The sequence below is a fragment of the Thamnophis sirtalis genome, unplaced genomic scaffold (assembly GCF_051295495.1).
Source record: "Thamnophis sirtalis isolate CommonGarterSnake01/CBP01778 unplaced genomic scaffold, rThaSir2_p1.2 scaffold_4, whole genome shotgun sequence".
Lineage (NCBI taxonomy): Eukaryota > Metazoa > Chordata > Lepidosauria > Squamata > Natricidae > Thamnophis > Thamnophis sirtalis.
Genome location: NW_028261384.1, coordinates 63,075,947 through 63,098,020, shown reverse-complemented (window position 1 = coordinate 63,098,020; position 22,074 = coordinate 63,075,947). Strand labels below are relative to the sequence as shown.

At 41.0% G+C, this 22,074-nt stretch overlaps 1 protein-coding gene across 1 annotated transcript in view; it reads right to left on the bottom strand.

Annotated features, from left to right (window-relative positions):
• The window catches only part of ITGA9 (integrin subunit alpha 9), a 584,270-nt gene that overhangs the window by 550,685 nt on the left and 11,511 nt on the right, over positions 1–22,074 (bottom strand). The window contains exons 2-4 of the mRNA XM_087713055.1: positions 11,169–11,296; positions 10,062–10,168; positions 5,983–6,106 (exon numbers count right to left, since the gene is read on the bottom strand). Of these exons, the coding sequence (XP_087569181.1) occupies positions 5,983–6,106; positions 10,062–10,168; positions 11,169–11,296 (359 nt within the window). The remainder of the gene's footprint in view (positions 1–5,982; positions 6,107–10,061; positions 10,169–11,168; positions 11,297–22,074) is intronic.

Here is a 22,074-nt window from a genome sequence, read left to right as displayed (position 1 = left end):
TCATGAAATTTTATTCAAGCTAAAAATTTGAAAAGTATTTTAAAAGCATCGCTGGATCTTTATTCTTAACTCTTCTGCCCTTCCGGAAGAGGAAAGCAACGCCCTCCGCCTTGTAGCCACGTGTCCCGCTGCTTGTCTTCTCCTTCTCCTTGTCTCTCTCCAAGTCCGGATGAATCAGGAAGTCCCGCTTTCAGAATCTTGTAATAAAAATCTCGAGCTTCACAAACAGATTTAAGACGATGTTTTTGATTCTCAAATGTGACTGTAATGCCAGCTGGGACTTCCCATTTATATGATATCTGAGAATTTCTGAGTTCTTCAGTTAAGAAAGTGTAGTCTCTCCTTGCTCTTAATATTTGAGATGGTATTTCTTTAAAAACAATCAAGTCCTGTCCATCAATTCTCAGCTTCTTATTGTAAAGCTTCTGTATTATCACATTTCTGGATTCCCTTGTGGTGAAATATATAATTATATCCCTCGGAACCTGTCGCTGTTTTGCTACACACGAGTTCTGGCGGTAAATTTTTTTTTTTTTTTTATTAAATGTTTTTTTAGTTTTAGTTTAAAGCTGGTACAACATCTTTCTTAATATATCAATCAATTACAGATAATACAGAAAAAAAACAAAGACAACAATCAGAAAAACAAAACAAAACACAGGTATCTATTATGAAAAAATAGGAAGTATATCAACTGGTTACAACATGTTTTGGTGCTTCTCTTCGATTGACTCCTATTAATTCAAGTATCTTAACTCGAATATTTGCCATATCAACATCATTATACCTCCGGTTTTAATTATTATAATTATTTAAACATCCTTCATCCTTAGTTATGCTAAGGAATTAGTCCATAACACATGCTGGCAGTTCATTTACTTATTTGTAAAATCCTCTATTATCATCAAATCCTCATATTCTATTTTAACTAGACATCCATAATATTCAATTATATCATATATCCTAACATTTTCCCAATATTGATTAACATTTAATTATATGGATTTTATTTAATTTTTTAATAGTGCTAATTATTATAGTTAATACTCTTTATGTATACCCTAAAGGTATTTTCTCATATCCAATTGTTAGTTATCATATCGACTCCACATTATATACATTACTATTAATATCAATTATTATTCAGCAATATCTGTTACACAAAAAAGCAATTAGATTTAGCTAATTTTCAGTTATATTCATCAATCTATCAACCAATTCCAAATTATATATATTGCTATCTATATCAATCATTATTCAGCTATATCTATTACAAATTGAAGTGATCCAATCTAGATTCTATTTTAGCTAAACATCCATAATATTCAATTATATCATATATCATAACATTTTCCCAGTATTAATTAACATTGGATTGTATGGATTCTATTTAGTTTTTTAATAGTGCTAATTATTATAGTTAATACTCTTTATGTGTAATCTAAAAGTATTTTCTCATATCCCATTGTTAATTATCATGTCAACTCCACATTATATACATTGCTATCAATATCAATTATTATTCAACAATATTTGTTACACAGAAAAGCAATTAGGTTTAACTAGTTTTCAATTGTATTCAACAATCTATCAGCCAGTTCCAGATTATATATATTGCTATCCATATCAGTCATTATTCAGCTATATCTATTACAAATTAAAGTAATTCGATCTAGCTAATTTTAGTTTTTATTGTCCCATCTGTCAGCCTGTGTCCCTCCAGCCACAAGGTTTTCTCCGTCCAGTAGCCATTCGTTGAATAAATTTACCAAATGTTTCCATAAGCAAGTCCAAACAAAAGTATTTCGGCACCTTTGGATTCTGAATGTCAGTGATGAAGTAATAAAGTTGTTCTTGGTTTATAAAGCTTCCCAGTTTAACTTTAATTCTCAAGGGTGGATTCTCCATTCCTTCTGCACACTGTCTCTTTAAATGAGTCGTCTTTATGGCTTCCCCCTTCTTCTCTTCCTCTGAGATAGACCAGACACCATTTCTCACATTTTCCGTTTGTGTTTCAGGAACATTTAAGCATTCAACGTTCTCAGTTTTAGCTTCATATTTTAGAATAAATTGATCCAGTTTTCTTTCCAATCTTTGGTAAGAATGAAAAAGTTCTCTACACGCAGAGAAAAGAGTCTGAAATGAAGTCTTGGAAGTATCTTGGGACGCCATGATGTGTCGTAGTTAAAATAAAGGCTCTTTTTTTTTTTTCCCCCAGAGGCTTCAAAGCACTTTTTAACTTTTTTTTTTTTTTTTTAGTCTCTTACCGGCTGTCAATCTTATCTAGTTGTAAACAGAGCTGGATAGTAAAGTAATAAAAATGTCGAATCGTGACGGGCTAGTTAGTAGGAAATAAGTTTTACGATCCACTTAGGGAGATTCAGAGGGGGGAGAATATCGCGGAGTTTCTTGAAGCATTTAAGAGGTAGAGTAACCACCAGTCATAAAACCATTAGAAAAGCTAATTCGCCGCTGATCTTCTGTTGTTTGGTTTTCAATTAGCTTAATTTTTAACAGGAACAATCTCTCTTGGATAATAAAATCAGCTTACCAGATGATATCACTTCTTCCATTCTTAGGGGCGACCTGCAGTTTCAGTTAGCACACAGCTAATCCAAAAAGGAATTGGCACGGGGAGTTAATACCCTCCCCCAGAGATTTGCGATTATCTCTGGGGTCCTGGGTCCCTCCCCACCTCCACTGTCGTCTTCGGGACAGCTGGGGTTCAAAGAACCCGTCCAAAAAATCCTTTGGTATAGAGGAATTTCAGGAGTAGCCTAAAACTCCATCTTCTCACTGCTAAGCCCCGCCTTCTTCCCTGGCGGTAAATTTTTTGAATCTGCCAATCAAAGTTAAGTCCCGGACTTCCCACCGAACGACTAAGAGCCTCAAAGAAGGTCTGTTTCAAATTCTCCTGTTCCTTTTCACGCAGTCCTCTAACTCTTATTGCAAACGCAGTCTTATTATAATTTATCATGACAAGTTGTTTTTGAGCATTTTCAATTTCCTGTTGTAACGTTTGAATTTTGGATGTCAAATTAGAGTTGGTTTCTTCCAAAAGTTCCAATTTATCCTCCATTCCAGCAATATAGTCTGTCATAACTGTCATAATTCCGATCATATCCTCCTTTGTTTGAGCAATTTTAGCATCAAATTTATCATATAAATCCGATATAAGTTGATTGATTTCCTGTCTGAAATTGTTAAGGGTTTCGAAAAGAAATGCTTGCGTTAACAAATCTCCAGTAGAGGGCGTAGGAGGCAAGGGCAGCGACTTTATAGCAATTTCTTGAGATGTGTTATTAAGGAAGTGCTTCTGCTTCGATTTGGGAGCCATTCCAAAAAAAATAAAAAAATTGAAAAACGAGCAATCAAACAAGCCAACCAACAAAGTCTCAGCTCCCCTCAGTTTTAAATGGGATACTATTTGTAATCTTTTAACAGTTGATATGGAGAAGTCTTCAGGAGAGTAGGGCTGATTGAGTACGTCACATCAAACGCAAAAGCTATAAGATCGCCATCTTGTGACGCAGCTAGACAAAGAAGCCTTTTGCAAAATTGAAGCTGGTATTTTGAATAATAATAGAAGAGGTTTCTCAGGAATGGTCCCCGCTCGGATTCGGATTAATTTTTAAATAGCTTAGCTTTGTCCTGAGGGGGGGAGCAACCTGCCTAGCGCTGCAAAAAAAAGCAGCTGAGAAGAACTGGCTGGAGTAAAAGCTCAGCTATTGTTGAACCTCTTCTCCGTTCACAGCGGGGAAAAAAAGCTGTGAATTACAAAGAGATCCTAACGACTGACCTTCTCCCTGCCCCTTTCTGCCAGAAAGGGGAGATATCTATAGATCTTATAAGATATACAGACCAGAACTCTGAGAGGCGCTCCGTTGAGCTCCCTTCGGCGACAGGCTCCTCCCCCAGAAGTCCCAATCCTCCATTTCCATCGCTAAATCGCTGCTATTCTCTGGGGCCACATCCCCTTCATTTTGGAAACTCACTTGTCCACAAATGTCCACAAAACTCGAAGTATCAGAATCTCCAGAGTTTCCACTGATCTCCACTAATACTGAATGCTGTTTTCCCTCTCTTCTCTTCCAACTCCTACTTTCTACTTGTAAGCCAACCAACGTCTTGGTTTATTTGCATTTTCAAAAAAGTTTTGTTTTGTCAATTTTATTTTGTTTGTCAGATCCTCATTTTCTATCAAGTTCAGTTTATGTCTTTGCAGTTCCAAATTATTTTTACTTTTTTATTTGTAGATTTTTCTGCAGCTCCGTCGCCAGACTTTTATATTCTGATTCCAACTTCTTTTGAGTTTGTCTATTCTGTCTGTTCTTTTTCTCTATGTATGTCATTGTGAGAACTCTGATATATGCTTTAGAGGTGTCCCATCATGTGAGACTCTTAAGAGCCCACACACAGCCACGTCTCTCCAGCTGGAGAACTTTCTGTTGAATCTTTTTTTCTGGTTCTTTTAAGGATAACAAGTTTCGTATCTTTTTTGCTTATCCCTTTTTCTGCCTTTCTGTGCTTGTTTTTATACCTTGTTATTTTACTTGTTTACTGTTATGCTAGCTTTATTTATCCCTTTCTTACCTATATTTTTAAAAAGTTTTTGAGCTGCAGTTCCCCCTTATCTTATTATTTAAGATTTGCCTTATTTATCAATTCATTTCAATGTTTTTCTCCTCAACTTTTAATTCTCCCAGAGGAAGACAATAAAACGTACTTAAATCAATCCAAATATCCGAGAAAGTACATTTCAGAATATTTTTTTAATTTGTTAAGTCTAGACTAGAGCTGTCAAACTCAATTTCATTGAGGGCCACATATGTGTTGTGTTTGACCTTGGGGGGGACTGGGGTGGCCATGGCCATGGTGGGCAGGGCCAGTTTGATGTCACTCATGTCAGGGTACCTCTTGTGGCCTGAGCACTCTTCAAATGAAAATGGGCTTCCAAGCTCAGTTTTTGGTTGCAACAGCCTCCTTCAACCCTCTTCCAGCAGTGCTCGCAAGCTCCATTTCACTGCAATGTCCTCCTGCAATTCTCTGCCAGTGAAAACAGAGCTCAGTCCTCCCACGCTCCATTTTCACTGGTAGAGATATTGCACGCAGGTCCTTGCTGTTTTCAGGGTGGCTCCATGGGCCAGATCTAAACACCCCATGAATGGATCAGGCCCCCAGGCCTTGAGTTTGACATCCCTGGTTTAGACAGATACCAATCTTCCGTATATGACCTATCAGGTATCTTGCATTATAAAGTACATAATACAAGCATCAAAGTTACCTAGAACCATGAGATATTTTAATTTCATTAAAAATATATAATTGATAAGATGGAGTGCAAATGATTTTTCCTTTGTTAGTACATTAGCAGCAAGTATATGACGTTAATTAGATAGTAATATTCAAAAAGCAAAATAGAAGGATCTATTATTCTGATAAAATATATAGCGTAGCCCAAGGACATCAAGATGGCAAGGGAAATGAGGAGGAGGAGGAAGAAAAGGAGAATAGGAAGAGAATGAACAGAACCAAAGCAAGGACTTATGGTTAAACTGCAGTTGTCTGGTGATAAAACATAAGCTGGTTTTTATACAGAGTTGAATGGAAAGGATTTAAGACACAACTGAAAAGGCCTGCAGCTGTTTAATACACAGTTCTTCATTCAGAGGGCAGTGACTTGCTTCATAGCCTGTAGAATTCAAAACAACTACCAAAAGTATCTCTTAGTATCAGCTTTTCCCATTCTAATGCCTCCAGATTACAGTCCCAACATAACTGGAAAGCACAAGTAAACTAAAGTTGTCCCCTATTTTTATATTGTATTAGTATAGAAGTACTATAGTTAAGTCATAATTTAATTTACAAGATAAAGACAGCATTCAAAATGCACTTACTGCCACAACTATAATTAACGAATGTAAAAAGAAAATCCATCACAAGTACTAGCATAGATATGGAAAAATAAACATGCCCTCTTACCTTCATAGCAAGGCATTAATTTTTTACCATTCAATCCAAGATTGGGAGGGATAATGTTGCAAAAACCATGAGGAAGGATGTACTCAGTTTCATAGTAGACATTTTTCCAACGATGGGCACAGGCCTAAGGAAAAAGAGGAAATACTTTAAAAATTTGTTAGTGGTTGTATTCCCCCCCCCTCCCCAATGTTACAAGGATAAATGTCCAACTAAATGGCAACTCTTATACTAATTAAGCCAATCTTCAATTGCAAAGTTAGGTATGGTTATTTCTTAGATGTAAACCACCAAATATGACTCATAAACTGGGGAGAAGGCAACGACACATTACTGCCAAAAGAACCCTACACAGATGTGCCCATAAAGTCAGTAGGATTTGAACTAGTCTTGGAAGAAATTTTATGTGAGTATGCTTTCTTTATACTATGATTGGACAAACCTTTTCTTAGATAGGGATTGAATGGCAGGATTATCATTAGGTACATAGTTAAAAGTGTATCCAAACTTTCCTCTTCTCTCTAATTTTGTAATCCTATCCCTACAATGCAAAAAATGGATGGAACTCTCCTATCAGAAACCACAATCCTTGATCTACAATTAGCCCATTCCAACAATAGGGCATGAATTTCAGGTTCAATTTGTTGCTCTATTCTACAATCTAATTTTTCATATTGATCTGAAATTAATCACACAATCCTCCTAATACCCTTAGTCCTATATAAAGAACTTTTATGGCAGAATATAGAATAGATTTTATATAGCTCTCTCCTTTCATAGAAAGATGCACATAAGCAATCTTATAAAAAACTGAACTATATTAGCTAAATTTATATTTTTTAAAAAATTATAAAATATTTATATTTTTAATGTTATGAAGTAGCTCCTTTTCTGAAATATTCCCATTATAAATACAAAATACACACAAACCTCCTACTGGAAGATAGCATTTTATAGGCAACGTACACTATTAAGATAGCATTTTTACAAATCTCCAGGAAACTGGATATTGCAAGAAAGAAGGAATATTTAATACAAAAATATATACTTAGCATAAACCATAATAAAAACAATCCTTCACAATAAAGCAAAATAAATAAAGCTTCCTAATGCTACAATTTATAAAATGTTTACTTGTTTCTATATCAGGAGAAAATTAGGCTATTAATACCTCTATCAATAACCTAATCTAAATACATATGAAGAAGGATATCTTACATATATAAACCATTTGAGTGGGGTTTATTCAGTACATTATGTGTGTGCTACTAATGAATCAGTTCATTAATTAAATATATTTCAGATTACAGGATATGAGGACATATGGCTAATATTTGACAAGCAAGGATATATCTGATCTCAACAACTAGGTCTTCAAGGCCATTCATTCATTAGGTTTTCCTCATGCAATACAATATGCCATAATTTCATTTGTTTGATTTTGGCTTAGTATACTGAACCCAATCATTATGATCTGCAAAATCACAATTAATAGCTATCACTATGTATCAATTCAGTTTATTGTGTTTATTCAATATATCACATTGAAGTGAATCAAATACAATAGAAGATACAACTACATGGATAAGGAAATGATCCCGAAGTCTCAATCACAGATATTCACCTTGTAAGTTCCATTACAAGTTGCAGTATCAAAACAATGATATGTGCTTCATGGCTTAATTATGCAAGTGATGCAATTATTCCATTTGCCTCCTAATGCCCAATGGAAAATATACAAGTTGGATTATTTGTGATGATATCAGAGATGTTATGTTCCCTGCTCTCAGCTCAGGTCTGCAATCCTATTTCAATGTCCTTAAGAACACCGGACAGAAACAAATGGGTTTGTGCTTTTAGTCATTCTTTAATTTCAGAATTTAGCAGCAGAGGGAAGAAACAATTTCAGAATAAATGTATTAAATATGGTATAGCAAAATTAAGACAGATGGTTCTTCTCCAAGTTCTAATGACTGTTCCCAAATAGCACTTTTCCAGCATTAGCATTGGAATAACTTCTCTTTTTCTAACACTTGAGTTAAAGCAAACACCAATCCTCAGGTTGATATTTGAAAATCCAAATCACCTGCCAAAATTATATTTGAAATATATGTTGTCAGCAATTTATTGATCTCTTGTCTTCCATTTAGTTTTCTATTCCAACCTGATATTTAACAAATCCATGATTTAATATGGCATTAACATTTCTGATTCTTTTATTGTTTTAGCCAGTTATGTTTCAAATGAAACATGTTAATGAAAGAACCAATGTTTCATCAAGAAAAAAAATATGTATTTAAAAACTAAACTAAAATTGCACCATTTGCTGCCTAAATCTAATTTAGTCTTGATTCATACATGGCATCAGTGCTAGCAATGGTTTCATCAGGTGGAGAAACTATGTGAAGTTACCTCTTTCTATTTTAAAACAACATATTGTGCATTAAGACCCATTAAGTCTAATACATACTTTGTATAATGTCTCCATGTTCACATTTTGTGGTTGAAATACACATAGGTACAGTTACGGGAGAGAGGGAGAGAGAGGGGGAGAGAGGGGGAAGGGAGGGAGGGAGGGGGGAGAGAGAGAGGTGGGGAGAGGAAGAGGAAGAGAGAGAGACTGAGACACTATTTAAAGTATTTTTGGAACACCAAAAGTATTCCAAAGTTTTATTTCAAATAATTGCAACACAACTTTCCTAGATCATACTAGGTTATACTACTCATTCAAAAAAATGTTGAAAAAGGCTGCAAGTCATCAGAATATATGTGTACTGGAAATAGAAAAATCCTCATTATTACAATATGTCTATGCATGTTTGAAAGAAGATGAAATAAATCATCTTCTGCAAAGTTGACTGAATAGAGTCTTCAGCTGAGATTTTTCCTGGTCGAGATTAAATGAATTTAGGTTGTATTTGGGGGTGCAAATGGCCTTGGATCTTCCCTCTGAAGAGCTTCTTGTACAATGAACCATGGTATTCTTTGTAGATTTCTTTAGAGAATGAAGCTTGGGGATATAATGGTTTAAATCCTAACTGAAAGAGCAGCTTCAGAAAGCTATTGACTTTTGGTGTCCATCAAAGTTTTACTTGACCTGCTATATATAGTAGAACCTCTGGTCACGAACACTTCTGACCACGACCAAATCGCATTCTGACCAAAAAGTTCACAATTTTTCCCCCTGTGGCCGATTTCCCCTTCCGCGCCATTTTTTTTGTAAGTGACACATTTCCAAAATTAGGTTCGGGTTCAGGTCACAACCAAATCAGGTTGGGATCCAAGTTATGGAACAAATTATGATTGTGACCAGAGGTTCTACTGTATTTAATGTATACTATAAATAATATGGCAAGTCATTTAAGTTTGATACGATTGGGATTTCCACCACATTTCAGGGAGATTACTGAAATCCTGAATTGCCTGGAGGTCAAATGGTACAATAAACTGAAGTTGAATCAGAAAAGACAAAACATTCACAGTCCAACCTTGACTATTCTGAAGAACTATAATTCTGAGCCATTTACCATCAAGAACAACACACTTCATCATTGAAAAAGTCACCTCCCACTGGCATTTTTCATCATAGAAAAAGTTACATTCCACTGACTTCTTAGTTGCTAATTACAAAAAGGCCATCCATAAAAATATATAGGAATATCAATATTTAGTTATTTCATTTTTAGTTTAAGCATAAAGCAACAAATAAATTATGAAACATGGCCTACAATATTTACTAAGTCTACACACATGCATAACATCTATGTATATTTTTTAAAGGAAATAAAAAGAGCAGACTTATTTACAGAAACACAAGGTGATATTTGTTTTGTTCCAAATGCTAAATCTACACTTTGAAAAGGAAGCCTTCAGGGATGACAGAAGCAGATGTAAATGCTTTGAAGCTGTCTTTCTAAATGGCAGCTTTGTCCTCAGGATGCAATTTACCTTCCTTCCAAAGGAAGCAGAGAATTAACTGAATTCTCATCAGTCTTTGGCTCAGCATATCTGTTCCCACACATTTTATGTCAATGTCAATATGACACTTCCCACTTCAATGATATCAAGGAAAAACAACTTACCAATATACTTCCTCCAACCGTTGGCTGTCTTGCCAGACTAACACCCATCCATTCATCATCTCTATCTTCTTTACATGTCTTTCCACAGAATGTTCCTCGAACATTAGCTAAAACAAATGTAGGAAGAAGGGTGAGAACTTAAAAAGGATGAAGATGGCAGTAAAGTATATCTACAGGAAATGGCACTATAGATAACAGACCATTATTTTTCCATCTGGTGGATTCAGAATTAATTTATCTTAGCATAGTATATATCTCAATAAAGGAAATACTTCATGGAAAAAAGTTTACCAATTTCATCAGAGACTGGCAATCCTTTGTCAATCCTGGCATTCTACATTCCATAGAAAACCTATATGAAATCATCATTAATATATTGGCTAAGAAGTGTTACTTTCTAACATGTTACATTTTAAAAGTTATATTAGGAGGGAAAGGATCTAATCCAGGGGTGTCAAACTTGTGGCCCACGGGACAGATGTGTCACGTGCTGGCTATGCTCACCCCAGGTTTAGCAAAGGGGGAAAAGTCACAATACATCATGTGACAACAACATAATGCCGTGAGTTTGACACTCCTGATCTAATCTCTCTTAGTCAACAGAATCATTTCTGGCAAATTCCCACCAGCTGTCATTCATAGAAACCTAGATTGTACTAACATAGAGGGTAGCAGGAAACATGGATAGCAAATCATTCCAGAAATGGCAGGTCTAATGTTTTCTCCTATCATCAATTTCAGAAAGCTATTAGAGCAAAGCACCAAGAGCCTTTGGGGTCATCAAGGAGAAGACATAAGGAAAGGGACTGGGAAAATACCAATATCTGAGGCAGAAATCTATATTTCCAGATCACTTTGATTCTTCAAACTAACAGAAAATAAACATAGATATGGACCATATTCTGTCCAATGATTCTCATTTCAATGCCCTCCCATACTGTATTGTTTCTAGTTTAAGAATATCACTTCCTGTACATCAACTTGCACACAAGTAAATAAAGATAGTCGGAAGAGTTTTTATGCAAAAGATTCTCTGTTTCTTTGGAAGAATTTTTTTTTTGCTTAAAACAAAGAAAGTGAAAATAAAAAAGTTGTGCTCATGCATACCTCGACCCATATCCAGCTCTGTGCACCTCCTATCAGGATTAGTGTGAACCCGACATTTGAATACAGCTCCTGGTGACTTAAGAGAAGCACTGTACTTAGAATCTGCCTTTGGGGCGCCAACCAAGACCCTGAAAATTAAGAGCAAATAAATGTTTTACATCAGAAGCAAATACACAAGTTTCGCAGTAACAACTCTCTTTCTGATCTCTTGTTTTCCCTCCACTCATGGGAATTGGCAATCACCCACTGCAGTAAGATAAGACAAGGCCTTTCCTTCAATAAATCCACGAAATATTTGAAGGAGTAGAAAATCCCAAAATGGCAAACTGAAAATGTTTCTAAGTAATATGTTCTCATACCCCAAAATAAACTGCTAGGAAAGAACAAGAACAAAGTTCTTGTTCAACAAAGTTACAGCTTGGCCTTTATATATAGTGATACTGTGGGGAAGCTATAATTTATTACTTAAAGCAAGAAAATTTGTCATTTGCCCCTAGATCCAGAGATTTGTAGGCAGAGAATTCTAAGCTTACTTATCAGCTAGGAGGTTTCATTGTTGTTAAACAAGAACTAATAGAACAATCCAGCCTGAATTGAACAGAAATGTTGGTTTGAATCAAGACATATCTGATTTCACCCTAATGCAATATATAAACTCAGCCACTGTAGTTCTATAAATTAATACAATCTATGAACTCACCCTATTGTTAGTTCATTCAATAAACAAAGGAGACAATATGAACTATGCATATGCCATAGAGTATGTGAATCACCAGCAAACATAAAAATTCTACCATTCACAAAAGTCAATGTCATTTTTGTTTATTCAAAACTGATTTATAGAATAAACATACCAATCCACAAGTTGTACTATATATTTATATTCCCTTTCTCCCCTCCACCCCAATCCTTCCCACAAGATTCTTCTCAGGTCCGCAACATGATTGCTAAAGGGAAAAGAAGAGGTACCCTTAAAAAGGACTGGACAATATTTTAAGTACAGACTCCACACTTTCCTAAAAGTTATGGAACACTATCCATTAACACCATAGTATCACTAGAAGTGTTAGGGGAAAGTATTTTAACTATTTGTTTTTGGAGAGTTATGTTGGAATGGGTACAACTGCCCCTTCATTCCCACTTTTTCTAAGATACCCAAATGCCCCCAAATTTCATAATTTTGCTGTCACAATTTTAGACTGATGGGGAGTAAAATACTGTATTTTTCAGAGTATAAGACACACTTTTCCCCCCCTAAAGAGGGTAAAAATTTGGGTGCATCTAACTGAATGTAGTCCTGCCCCCTGCCCCTGCCTGTCTCCACTCTTTGGCTTCTGCCTCCCAGCAATTTGCAGGGTCCATTTCCCCCCCCCCCCATTCTGATTCCTGCTGCCCAGCAGAAAATGGGGCGAGCAGAGGCTGAAAACAGGGCATGCGGAGACAACAATAGGCTATAGTAATCCCTGCAGCCTGAAACAGCTGATCACCGGGAGACCAATCCAACAACAACTACATGCTTGTGCTAATCAGACTGTGCTGAAACTGAAACATGCTGTTTGCTGCAAAAAGGCAAATTGCTGGGAGGCAGAGGCAGATTTTTTTCCCTTGTGCTAATCAGGCTAAACTGAAACTGAAATAGGCTGTTTGCTGCAAAACTTGAACATTAGAGGAAGGGGGGAAGTAACTATATTAAGAGTTTAATTTTTCCAAAGTTTAGAAGGCTAAGCCATTCAATTGTATGATTCTGACAAGGACTATCTTTAACAATCTTTTTACAAATTAGAACAATTATCCAAATCCTTAAATTACAGAAAATTATGAAGTCAACAAATTTTGCTGTTACCAAGCTCTGATTAAAATGCCTGATTGTTTCTCAGTTTGGAGAATCAGTCAAGTTAAATGAATGAAATATAGTCATGCACATGTGCAGGTGAGCACAACTGGGAGCATCACCAGGTTGGTGGGGTGGCACGGAGGTTGCATGGGCCTGGAGGAGGCAGGGAGGCAGGGGTCGAGGCCACCCTGGGCAATTGGATGCGGCAGCTTCCTGGGATAGGAGGTGGTGGGAGGCCACCACCCACCCTGTGGCCAGTTTGGGCCCCACTTGAAGGGTTCCCACCTGAAAGAATGGACACTGGGGGTCTTTCTGCCACCAAGCCCACACAAAGCACCCCAGCCTGGGCTTCTGCAGGCAAGGCAAGGTTGAGCTGAGATGCTCCTGAAAAGGCTGCCCGGTGGGCAAGGCTGAGCCTCTCATGGGAGCAGCGGGCCGGGTTCCCAGCAGGGAAGCCTCCATGCAGCTCTGGGATGGCTCAACAAAGCCTCCTGAAGCCCTTCCCAGGAAAGCGGCAAGTGAACGGGCAGGCGGTGGCTGGCGATAAGGGAAGCCAGGTGCCTGGGCCAATCAGCTACCGTCTCTCCACCTCCCAAGTTGTTTGGGGGGAGGGGTTGATTGCTTTTGGGGCCTTCTCCCAACTGGGATCAGGGTTAAACTTCCCACCAGAGAAGTTGGAGCCTCCTCAGGCTCAGACAGTGCCTCTTGGGCTAAGAGAAGTGACAATAGCATGAACTCTGCTGTCACATAAATATTTGTGATTCCTTTCACAAATATCTTTACAGTGTAACATTACATTAAAAGTCATGATATATGGTACTTCATAAAGGTAAAATAAAGATATCCTAATACTTGATTTTACTGCACTGTATTTTAATCTTTTTCATCCTCTCCTGCCAAAAGAGAGGCTGCTCTTTGCTCCCCATGCTTTGCAACCTGGCTGGAGATAACTGCCGCTAAAGTGATACTTCGCTTGCTGCAACTTGGACACCGGGGAGGCAGGAGTAGTGCTGTCCTGGTTTGGGGGGAAGGCGGCTGGGGCCGGGCTGCCACAGGCAAGCCTCTAAAGAAGAAGCGATGGCAGATAATTGGTTGTACGAGCAAATCATCCACCACCTCCTTTTCTTTAGAGGTCAGCGAAGGATCAGCTATGCAGCCCAGCCCTGGCTGCCTTTCCCTAAATGCGGACAACACTACTCCTGCTTCCCCGGTGTCCAAGCTGCAGCAAGCAAAGCACCACTTCAGTGGCACTTATCTCCAGCCAGATTGGAAAGCACAGGGAGCAGAGAGCAGCCACACCCACAGGAACAGAGAGCAGCTGCAGCTGCCACTACCCCGCTGTTGCTGCTGCTGGTGATAGAAATAGTAAACATGGACGCATCCTTGCTGTAGATTCCGCTGCACCTAGTCTTATGGGAGGCAAAATGGGAGGTGCCCCACCAGCAGAGGCTCCAGGTGGAAGGCGAGTGAGGGGCACAGCGGCAAGAGAGGCTGGCCATCCCTGAAGCCAGTTTTCAGAGGAAGGAGGCAGAGATGCCGTCCAGGGCTCACTTACTTGCCTCCTTCCTTCAAGAGCCGCAGGCGGCAGGGAAAACAAGGCTTCTTTGCCAGCCTCCCAGCTGGCAAAACAGAATTTTTTGCAGTTCTGTGGGCGTGGCTAGAGGGGCATGTGACTGAGTGTGTGTGTGTGCATGATTTATGTCAAGTTGGCTACGCCCACTTAGCCACATGCCACCCCACATAGCCATGCCCACAGAACCAGTAGTAAAAAAAATTGAAACCCACCCCTGCTTTGGGATATCCTTGACCAGGATAATAGAGCATCTCCACAGGTATCATGATAAAAATAATAATAATCAGATGTTATGGACAGATTTCTCCTGTTACATTTTGTTTAGCAAATGAAATAGTTTGGGTTTATATTACAAAGTTGAAAAGTTCTACTATTGTTTTATTGAACATACAGACTGAATATAATTATTGAAAGTACCATATTTATTTCTTGCACAGTAAGAACACAGTAAATAATTTTAGTCACAGGATTGATCAGACAAATTCATTTAATCATTTTAAGGGGTCATAGTATCATAAAATTTCAGAATTTTTGGCATAATTTACTGTAGCTTGATTTAATGAGCAAATCCCATTTAAAGTTGATGTGGAGACAAGAAACCTTCTAAAAATGGTCCTAGTTTTAGCTAGTGGGATCTATAGTATAGAAAATGAAATCGACTCATCACTTTACTTTTAAGTACTAAAACCATTCATCTGGCACAAGTTATCTTTTGAAAACATTTAGAGTGGTGGCCCACTCGCTAAGACACTGAGCCTGTTGATCAGAAAGATCAGCAGTTCAACGGTTCAAATCTCTAGCACCGCATAATGGAGTGAGCTCACGTTATTTGTCCTAGCTTCTGCCAACCTAGCAGTTCGAAAGCACGTAAAAAATGCAAGTAGAAAAATAGGAACCACCTTTGGTGGGAAGGTAACAGTGTTCCATGCGTCTTCGGTGTTTAGTCATGCCAGCCACATGACCACAAAGACGTTTTCGCACAGCCTGGCTCTTCAGCTTTGAAACGGAGATGAGCACCTTCCCCTAGAGTTGAGAACAACTAGCACATATGTGTGAGGAGAACCTTTACCTTTAAAGTATTTCTATCTGCTCTTGCTTAGAGTAATGCAAAAAATGTTATCTTACGAATGTGCGAAATGATTCTAGAAGACTACTTGTGTTAAGTTAAATAGAAAGAAAGTAATCTTGATCTTGGGTCTATATTATATTTTATCATATGAAAAGAATTATAACAATATCCACAAAGCACCAAAGACTATACATTAGCATTCTTCAAAAAAATGCTTTTTTCTGAGCAAACTATAGCAAAGACATAGCTGGCATTTTTGCCTGTGACTGACTTAAATTAAGAGAAGCACATATGCAGAAATCATGATGCTATTAATCTGCTAAAACCCTATTTGGAAACCTAAATGTGCCGTATGTATAAGAAGTTGAAAACTTTAAGGTGTGATTAATGGTGGAATTGAGGAGTGCTTTGAAAGCATGTAGTAATGACTATTTTTTAAGCAATGACTATTGCTTAAAGGGAACTTTGGAACTAGATAAATTCCCTAAAACTAAGACAACTAAGAAAAACAGATCACCTCAAGTCTATCTGTTTGTAACCTTGAAATACTTGAAGTACTTCATTTCAAGGCAACAATTTTTGAATCAAAGTACCTTGAATCTTCTAACTTGAAGAATGTATGGAAAATATGGGACCCATTACTCCCAATGTGATTGAAATGTCAAAGATGTTCACACCAATTGTATTCACAAAGTTGTGATTGTGACGGCATCACTGTAGTCAGCTTCAGTCAGGTGATTGTAATTTCCAATGCTCCTATCACTTTCCCATAGGCAAAGTCAATAGGGAAGCTAGCAGGAAGTCATACATCATTCTACTCCCACTACTTTTCTGTCAACTCCTGGTGATTCTGTTTCTCTCTTTAGGTAAGTAAATACTGAGAAAGGACTGGGTCATAGATTATCTAGTTAATAATAATGAATCATGATGACTAGTTAATATTTCCAGGATAGTAAGCAACCAAATATCAATTTGTAAAAAAGCAATAAAGCGAATCTGCAGTTGATAATTTGTTGATGGAAGAGGCATCTTGTTGGCAACTAAGGACAATGAGATACTAATCAAGAAATGGTTAGACCCCACCTAATCATCAGAAATATTTTAGAATATGGGATCTAGAGTCTATAGTATAAAGATTAAAGTTTTACACACATGAAGGCAACCTCCTAACCAACTTCACATATATTACTCCCTTGAGATAGCCCGGACAAAACACATAACTATGAGTACTAACATCACCTTTATTAGGTACAGCGTTATATTATCAGAATTTTGAAAGTCTGAAAATATTTCTCTCATCTGCTTTTACTTTCCAGAAAACTAGAGAGGGTCCTTTCTGAAAGGCTTCCTGTACACAATCTTCCTGTGGACCAAGATATCTTTTATATGATGTTTGTCTAGTCTGCAGCACTTCCTCCTGTCTCCCAAGGTCCTTCCTACATACTATTACACATATGATACCAGGTTCCTAAATAATTTTCTAAAAGAGTATGAATAGTGTAGTCTGTGTGTATACATACTCATACATCCAATTCCTATGAACACAATTTATGCTCTAAAAATCTTCACTAATGGCATCTTTTACAAACACATAAAATAGTGTTTCTTCAATCAATGGGTGCTAATGAACAATTTTTAGCTTCATGTTTCCTGTCTCTTTTTTTAAAAAGCATTTTTTTATTTTTAAACAAACACAAACGGACAGAACAAAAAGCAAAAAACATAAAAGAATCTTCCATTACAAATTATAGAAAGAACGTTGGTCTTACCTGAACATGTCTTTTAAGAGGAAGGGAGGGAGTGGTCACATGTGGGTATTCTCAAAGCCTGATTGGTCCAAAGACTGAGAGCAAACTGTTAAATACTGGTGCCTTCCAATCCTGGCCCAGTTTCCTTGAAGGCGCACTGAAACAACAAAAAACAACAACAACCAAACCCCCTGGGAACCACCCGGGCCCTCTCCTTGGCCCTGAAGGAAAAACCCCAGGGCGGGTCATCACCACTCCCTCCCTTCCTCTTAAAAGACACGTTCAGGTAAGACCAACGTTCTTTTTCCAGAGGAAGGGAGGAAGTGGTCACATGTGGGACATACCCAAGCTGCAGTCCCAGGGAGGGAGAACAAGAAACCATTAAGGCCCAAGGGGAGCATCAGCCACCATCCTCTGCAAGACCCTCCGACCAAAGGACACGTCTGCCAAAGCGAAGGCACCCAAATGATAATGAGGGATGAAAGGTGTCAGAGAAGCCCAAGTGGCCGCGCGACAAATGTCTTCAAATGGGGCCCTCGTGGCCCACACCGCCGTGGTCGCGGCACTTCTAGTAGAATGGGCCGTGATGCCTGACGGGGCCGACTGACCAGAAGCTCCGTAAGGCTCCACAATAGCCTGATGCAACCAATGGCCGATGGTGGCCGAGGACACCCTAGAACCCAACTTTCCTGGCTGGAACGAAACAAACAAGGCCTCCAACCTACAGACCCCCTCAGTCCACCGGAGGTAGATCCACAGAGCGCAGCGGACGTCCAACCGATGCCAGAGCCTCTCCCTATCATTGCACGGGCCCGGGCAAAAGTCGGGCAGGACGATCTCCTGAGCCCTATGAAAGGGAGTATTCACCTTTGGGATGAAGGTAGGATCAAGGCGAAACACCACCCCGTCCTGGTGAAAATGGCAAAGGTCGTCCCTGGAAGACAGGGCGCCCAGTTTTGAAATACATCAGGCAGAGATAACCGCCACCAGGAAAGCCACTTTCAGAGACAAGACATAGATGAACAGACCAGAGAGGTTCGAATGGGGTCCCTGTCAAAGCCCTGAGCACCAGGGGAAGGTCCCACGTGGGGAACCTGTGGATGGGGGGAGGCCTGAAATCAGTTCAGTTTCAGTTTATTAAATTTCTATGCCGCCCTTTTCCCCCCGAAGGGGACTCAGGGCGGCTCACAACTCGAACCGGGGAGGGGTATACAGACAAAAGATTTAAAAACAACAACATAACAATATATAATTTAAAACTCACAACAGTCATACCATTCGAGACGGGGGCAACAGCTCTTTAGCCCCAGGCCTGTCGGAACAACCAGGTTTTGAGGGCTTTGCGGAAGGCCTGGAGGGTGGTGAGGGTTCGAATCTCCACGGGGAGTTCGTTCCAGAGGGTCGGAGTAGCCACAGAGAAGGCTCTCCTCCGGGTAGTCACCAGTCGACACTGGCCGGCAGATGGGATTCGGAGGAGGCCTAATCTGTGGGATCTAATCGGTCTAGTGGAGGTAATTGGCAGCAGGCGGTCTCTCAAGTACCCAGGTCCAATACCATGAAGGGCTTTATAAGTAACGACTAGCGCCTTGAAACGTATCCGGAGACCAATAGGCAGCCAGTGCAGCTCGCGGAGGATAGGTGTTACGTGGGTGAACCGAGGTACACCCACGATCGCTCGCGCGGCTGCATTCTGGACAAGCTGAAGTCTCCGAATACTCTTCAAGGGCTGCCCCATGTAGAGCACGTTGCAGTAGTCCAGTCTAGAGGTCACAAGGGCACGAGTGACTGTTGTGAGGGCCTCCCGGTTCAGGTAGGGATGCAACTGGTGCACCAGGCGAACCTGGGCAAATGCCCCCCTGGTCACAGCCGACAAGTGGTGTTCAAGAGTCAGCTGTGGGTCCAGGAGGACTCCCAAATTGCGAACCCTGTCTGAGGGGCGTACTGTTTGACCCCCCCAGCCTGAGAGATGGAACACTTGGCCAATTAGTAGGAGGGAAACACAGCAGCCACTTGGTCTTATCTGGATTGAGTACAAGCTTGTTAAGCCCCATCCTATCCCTAACAGCCTCGAGGCACTGGCACATCACGTCAACCGCTTCATTGAGTTGGCACGGGGCGGACAGATACAGCTGCGTATCGTCCGCATACTGATGGTATTTTATCCCGTGCCGTCGAATGATCTCACCCAGCGGCTTCATGTAGATATTAAACAGGAGGGGGGACAGGACCGAACCCTGTGGCACCCCATAATTCAGGGGCCTAGGGGTCGATCTCTGCCCTCCGACTAACACCGACTGCGACCTGTCCGAGAGGTAAGAGGAGAACCACCATAGGACAGTGCCTCCCACCCCCACCTCCCGCAGTGGTCGCAGAAGGATACCATGGTCGATGGTATCTAAGGCCGCTGAGAGGTCAAGGAGCACTAGGACGGAGGCATGACCTCCATCCCTAGCTCTCCAGAGATCATCGATCAATGCGACCAAAGCGGTTTCCGTGCTGTAGCCAGGCCTAAATCCCGACTGGAAGGGATCTAGATAATCGGTTTCCTCCAAGGACCGCCGGAGTTGAAAGGCTACCACTTTCTCAACAACCTTCCCCACAAAGGGGAGGTTGGAGACTGGACGATAGTTGTTTAGGACGGCTGGATCCAAAGATGGCTTCTTCAGAAGGGGTCTCACCACCGCCGCCTTTAAAGCGGGGGGGAAGAACCCCTCCCGAAGGGAGGCGGTAACAACCGCCTGGATCCAGCCCCGTGTCACCTCCCTGCTGTTAGCAACCAGCCAGGAGGTGCACGGGTCCAGTACCCATGTGGAGGCACTTACAGCTCCCATGGCCTTGTCCACGTCCTCAGGGGTAACAGCTTGGAAATCAATCCAGTGATGTCCTTCCAGATTCTCCCCTGGTGCCTCAGCTGGTTCTGCGCAATTGGAGTCCAGGTCCATCCGAAGCCGAGCTACTTTATCCGCGAGAAATTGGACGTAATCCTCAGCTCTGCCCTGCAAAGGATCGCCCGTATCCCTCCTATTTAGGAGGGAACGGGTTATCCTGAACAGGGCGGCTGGGCGTGACTCAGCGGAAGCAATCAGAGAGGCAATGTGTCTTCTTTTAGTCGCCCTAATTGCCCGGAGATAGACTCTGATGCTGGATGTTAAAAGCGCTCGGTCCGACTCGGACTTACTGGATCTCCATCGTTGCTCTAGGCGTCTCCATCGTTGCTTAGTCGCCCCCTTCAGAAAACGCTTGATCAGGGGAACATTGGAGAGGGAAGAAGACCCCACACCCCCCAGGACCGAAGACAAAGCCGCCACCTGGCGGCGCAACGTGTTCTGTGAAAGCCTGCCTTCAAGGCCCTTCTGCAGGAAGTCCAAGACATTGGGAATAGTGGCCCTATCGGGAGAAGTGCCAAGAGGAGAACACCACCGGACAAAGGCTGCCCAGATGGAATTGTAAATGAGGGTCGTCAATGGACGTCAAGATGCCTCGATGGTACGAATGATCCTGGAGGACAGGTTAGCCCTCCTCAGCAGTCGCCATTCAAGAGCAAGGCGGTCAGATGGAGCCACTGGGGCCATCTTGCCCAATAATTGTGATAGAGAGAGGATCGAAACTAACTACTTCCACAAACGCTTCCTGCTAGCTGACGAAGGCTGTCCTGACGCTCCCGGGACAGATGCACCACCCCCGACACAGAGTCTATGACCGTCCACAGGTGGAGAATGCGCATGGAGGGGGAAAGATGGCTTTGGGAAAATTCACCAAAAACCCTAGGCTCTGAAGGCTCCAAATGGTGAGCCGAAGGTCTGAGATGGCCAGAGGAAGAGACCCTGCCTGAACCAAGACATCGTCCAAATAACATTGGAGCCGCACTAGGATTTTTGAGGTATTTGAGGTATTTATTGGGATTTATATGCCGCCCTTTTCCCTGAGGGGACTCAGGGCGGCTTACAACCACAGGGGAGGGGAGGTGCAAGGTCAAAACAAAACAATATGTGAACAACAGAAAAATAATAAAACCCAACTTTCATTCAGCAATCAAACACTCGGGCGGGTAATTAGGAGCCTATCCCCAGGCCTGCTGGGAGAGCCAGATCTTGAGGGCTGCGCGGAAGGTCTGGATAGTGGTGAGGGTGCGGATCTCCATGGGGAGCTCGTTCCATAGGGTCGGGGCAGCAACAGAAAAGGCTCTCCTCCGTGTGGTCGCCAGTCGGCATTGACTGGCAGATGGAATTCGGAGGAGGCCCAGTCTGTGCGATCTAATTGGTCGATTTAGGGAGGTAATCGGCAGAAGGCGGTCTCTCAAGTACCCAGATAGAGCGCAGATGAGCTGCCAGGGCCACCAGAACCTTTGTGAAAGTCTGGGGAGCCAAGGCCAACCCGAAAGGAAGAGCCCTGTATTGGTAGTGGCGGGTCCCGTGAGAGAACCTCAGGAACCTGCGGTGAGCGGGAAGAATAGGGATGTGAAGATAGGCTTCCGTGAGGTCCACAGAAGCCAAGAAGTCCCCTTTCCTGACACCCTGAAGGATAGATTTGAGAGAGGACATTTTGAACCGCCTGTACACCAGGAAACGGTTTAGGTGCTTGAGATCTAGAATCACCTCCAGCCCCCCATGCTCTTCAGAACCACAAAGAGGTTGGAGTAGTGGCCCAGGCCCCGTTCCTCTAGAGGAACTGCCTCCTCCACC